General features: G+C 42.0%; 1 protein-coding gene across 1 annotated transcript in view; it reads right to left on the bottom strand.

Moving 5' to 3' along the window:
• Positions 1–233: 233 nt before the first annotated feature.
• The window catches only part of LOC113804942 (uncharacterized), a gene marked incomplete at its 5' end in the record, with an annotated part of 2,873 nt that continues 606 nt past the window's right edge, over positions 234–2,500 (bottom strand). Inside the window, 3 exon segments of the mRNA XM_070120240.1 lie at positions 234–1,243; positions 1,560–1,713; positions 2,200–2,301. Of these exon segments, the coding sequence (XP_069976341.1) occupies positions 1,091–1,243; positions 1,560–1,713; positions 2,200–2,301 (409 nt within the window).

Raw genomic sequence — 2,500 nt, forward strand, 5'->3', positions numbered from 1 at the left:
GTGTCAGTTTGTTTTGCGTCTTTGGATGAACTTCCTCATACGTCCATTATTTTTCTTTCTCTTCTGCACTTGATGTTTTATTTCACTTTTATTGTTTTTGTTTACTCGTTCTTCGCCCCATTCTCCTTCCTTCCTTTCTGGCTGTCAGTCTGTATGTAAGTCTGTCTCTAATTCATTGTCTCTCCATCTGTCTGTCTCTTCCAGACAGGAAAAAAGGATGAAAATACACACAATTGAGTTACACATTCTTTATTTTCACTCGCACTACACACACACAGTTCTACAAACTGCAATAAATAAGAGGATATATGCCAAATACACACTGTAACTCTCCATGCAATAGTGTAAACGTATCTATTGTTGCATAGTCTATAATACTTTTTTGGATAAGCATCGTTCGAAAGGGGGGGGGGGGTGAAGGGTGTGGGAAGGGAAGACATAGCATGAATTCTGAATATACAAGCAACTGTTGCAATAACTTCAGTGGTTGCAGATTGCGTCTGCTTGAAATAGATAATTTCTTTAGCATACAACATTATTTGGGGAAACAGGTACCTCAGGATAAATCTGGGCCACCTCGTCGCTTTTCTAGACGACGCATCAGCCTATCACACGCAGCCTCTCGTGGCCCGGATGTGAAACGGAAGCGAGAGAAGAGGGGGGGGGGGCATATCACAAATCTGGATACGGTCTAGTCAACTGGCCGAATCACTTACAGCAAATTTGGATACGGTCTAGACTCTAGACATTGTCCCGAAGAGATTCACAAGATTTATAAACTCATCATAATACGATTTTATCTAATTCTGTCCCATTAAAGCTAAGCCAATATAAACAGTGTATATATATATATATATATATATATATATATATATATATATATATATATATATATATATATATATATATATATATATATATATATATAGCCAAATTGATCATCGCCTCGCGAAACAATATAACTCTTCATGTACACACACATATGTGTACTTTTAAACTTTATAAATATCCATGTATTACAAGTCCACCCGAAGGAAAGCCGACGGCGCCGAGCCAAGGCACCTGCGATATCCCAGGCTCCTCCGGGCGATCACTGCAGATCCCTGGAGACCGTCTCATTCGAGCAGAGGTCGACGGTGCTGAGCGGGACGATGACGGAGCCCACCGCCTTCTCGCCCTGCTGCGGGTGGCGGTCGTACAGGGTCATGCGCACCAGGAACTGGGTCACCTCCTCGTCAGCGACCTGTGGGAAGGGGGGGTACGATGATGAGAGGAAACTCAAATAATCGATAACAATGTATTGCGTTTTCTAGAATAACGCATTATCCTGTTTATCTATCTTTCTTCCTATCTATTCATCTATCTACCTATCTACCAATCAGATTTTCTATCATTCTGTGTGTCTACCCATCTATATGGTTACATACAAGCACATCTATCTATCTATCAACAGACATACTTATACACCCACAATATACATTGGCGTGCGTGCTCTTGCTAACACACGAACACGCACATTCCTATTTTCATTGAACCTCAGACTTCCACCTTTCTCTCACCTTGAAAATGAACTTCTGATTGAACACGGGCGCCAAGCTGGCTCTGCGCGTGCCCGTCTTGTGAGATGCCTTGACGGCGTTCATGGGCGTCAGGACACACGCCTCCACCCACACCTCACCGGGGTTGGTGGTGGAGCCGCGCCCCTTCGAGTACCTGCGGGGAAAGTAAGGTCATATATCACGGAGAAAAGTTTTAGGCAATATGTATAGACTTTCCGATACTAATCATATGTCTGCGGATTGAAATTCATGTTTTTTTTGGTGTCATTTAATGATAAATACTTCCGGAAATACTTTCTCTTATTATTGAGGTTTCACAATGACATGATATCACTGCTTTCACCAATATTGGCGTGATTTATACTCTATGATGTCTTTCTTTTAGCTTGTACATCATTCATGGCAGTCACAATTCTGTTTCTCTTTCGCTCGCTCTCTGCACACACACACACACACACACACACACACACACATATACACACACACACACACACTCACTCACTCTCTCTTTCTCTCTCACACACACACAAGCACACACACACACACACACACACACACACACACACACACACACACACACACACACACACACACACACACACACACACACACACACACACACACACACACGTGTACTCACCTTGCATGGAGAATATTCAGGACGAGCGTCTGCTGTACGTAATCATAGCAAACAGAGAACCAGAGTCGACCAAGACTGTTGAGCGTCTGAGGAGGTTCCATGCTGTCGGTGGAGGAAGCATAGAATCAAACTCAAATAAAAGTTTGACTCAAATAAAAGTCAAATAGAAATAGCATGTATGCTTCACTAAAGACACTTCTCTTATATCTCTTTTTATAGACAACAATTGACAAGTAACTAAAAGTAAAATCCACTGTTGGAATAATCATTCGAAGGGAATTTGAAAACCTCTATCCCGTTT

The sequence above is a fragment of the Penaeus vannamei genome, unplaced genomic scaffold (assembly GCF_042767895.1).
Source record: "Penaeus vannamei isolate JL-2024 unplaced genomic scaffold, ASM4276789v1 unanchor3929, whole genome shotgun sequence".
Taxonomy (NCBI): Eukaryota; Metazoa; Arthropoda; class Malacostraca; order Decapoda; family Penaeidae; genus Penaeus; species Penaeus vannamei.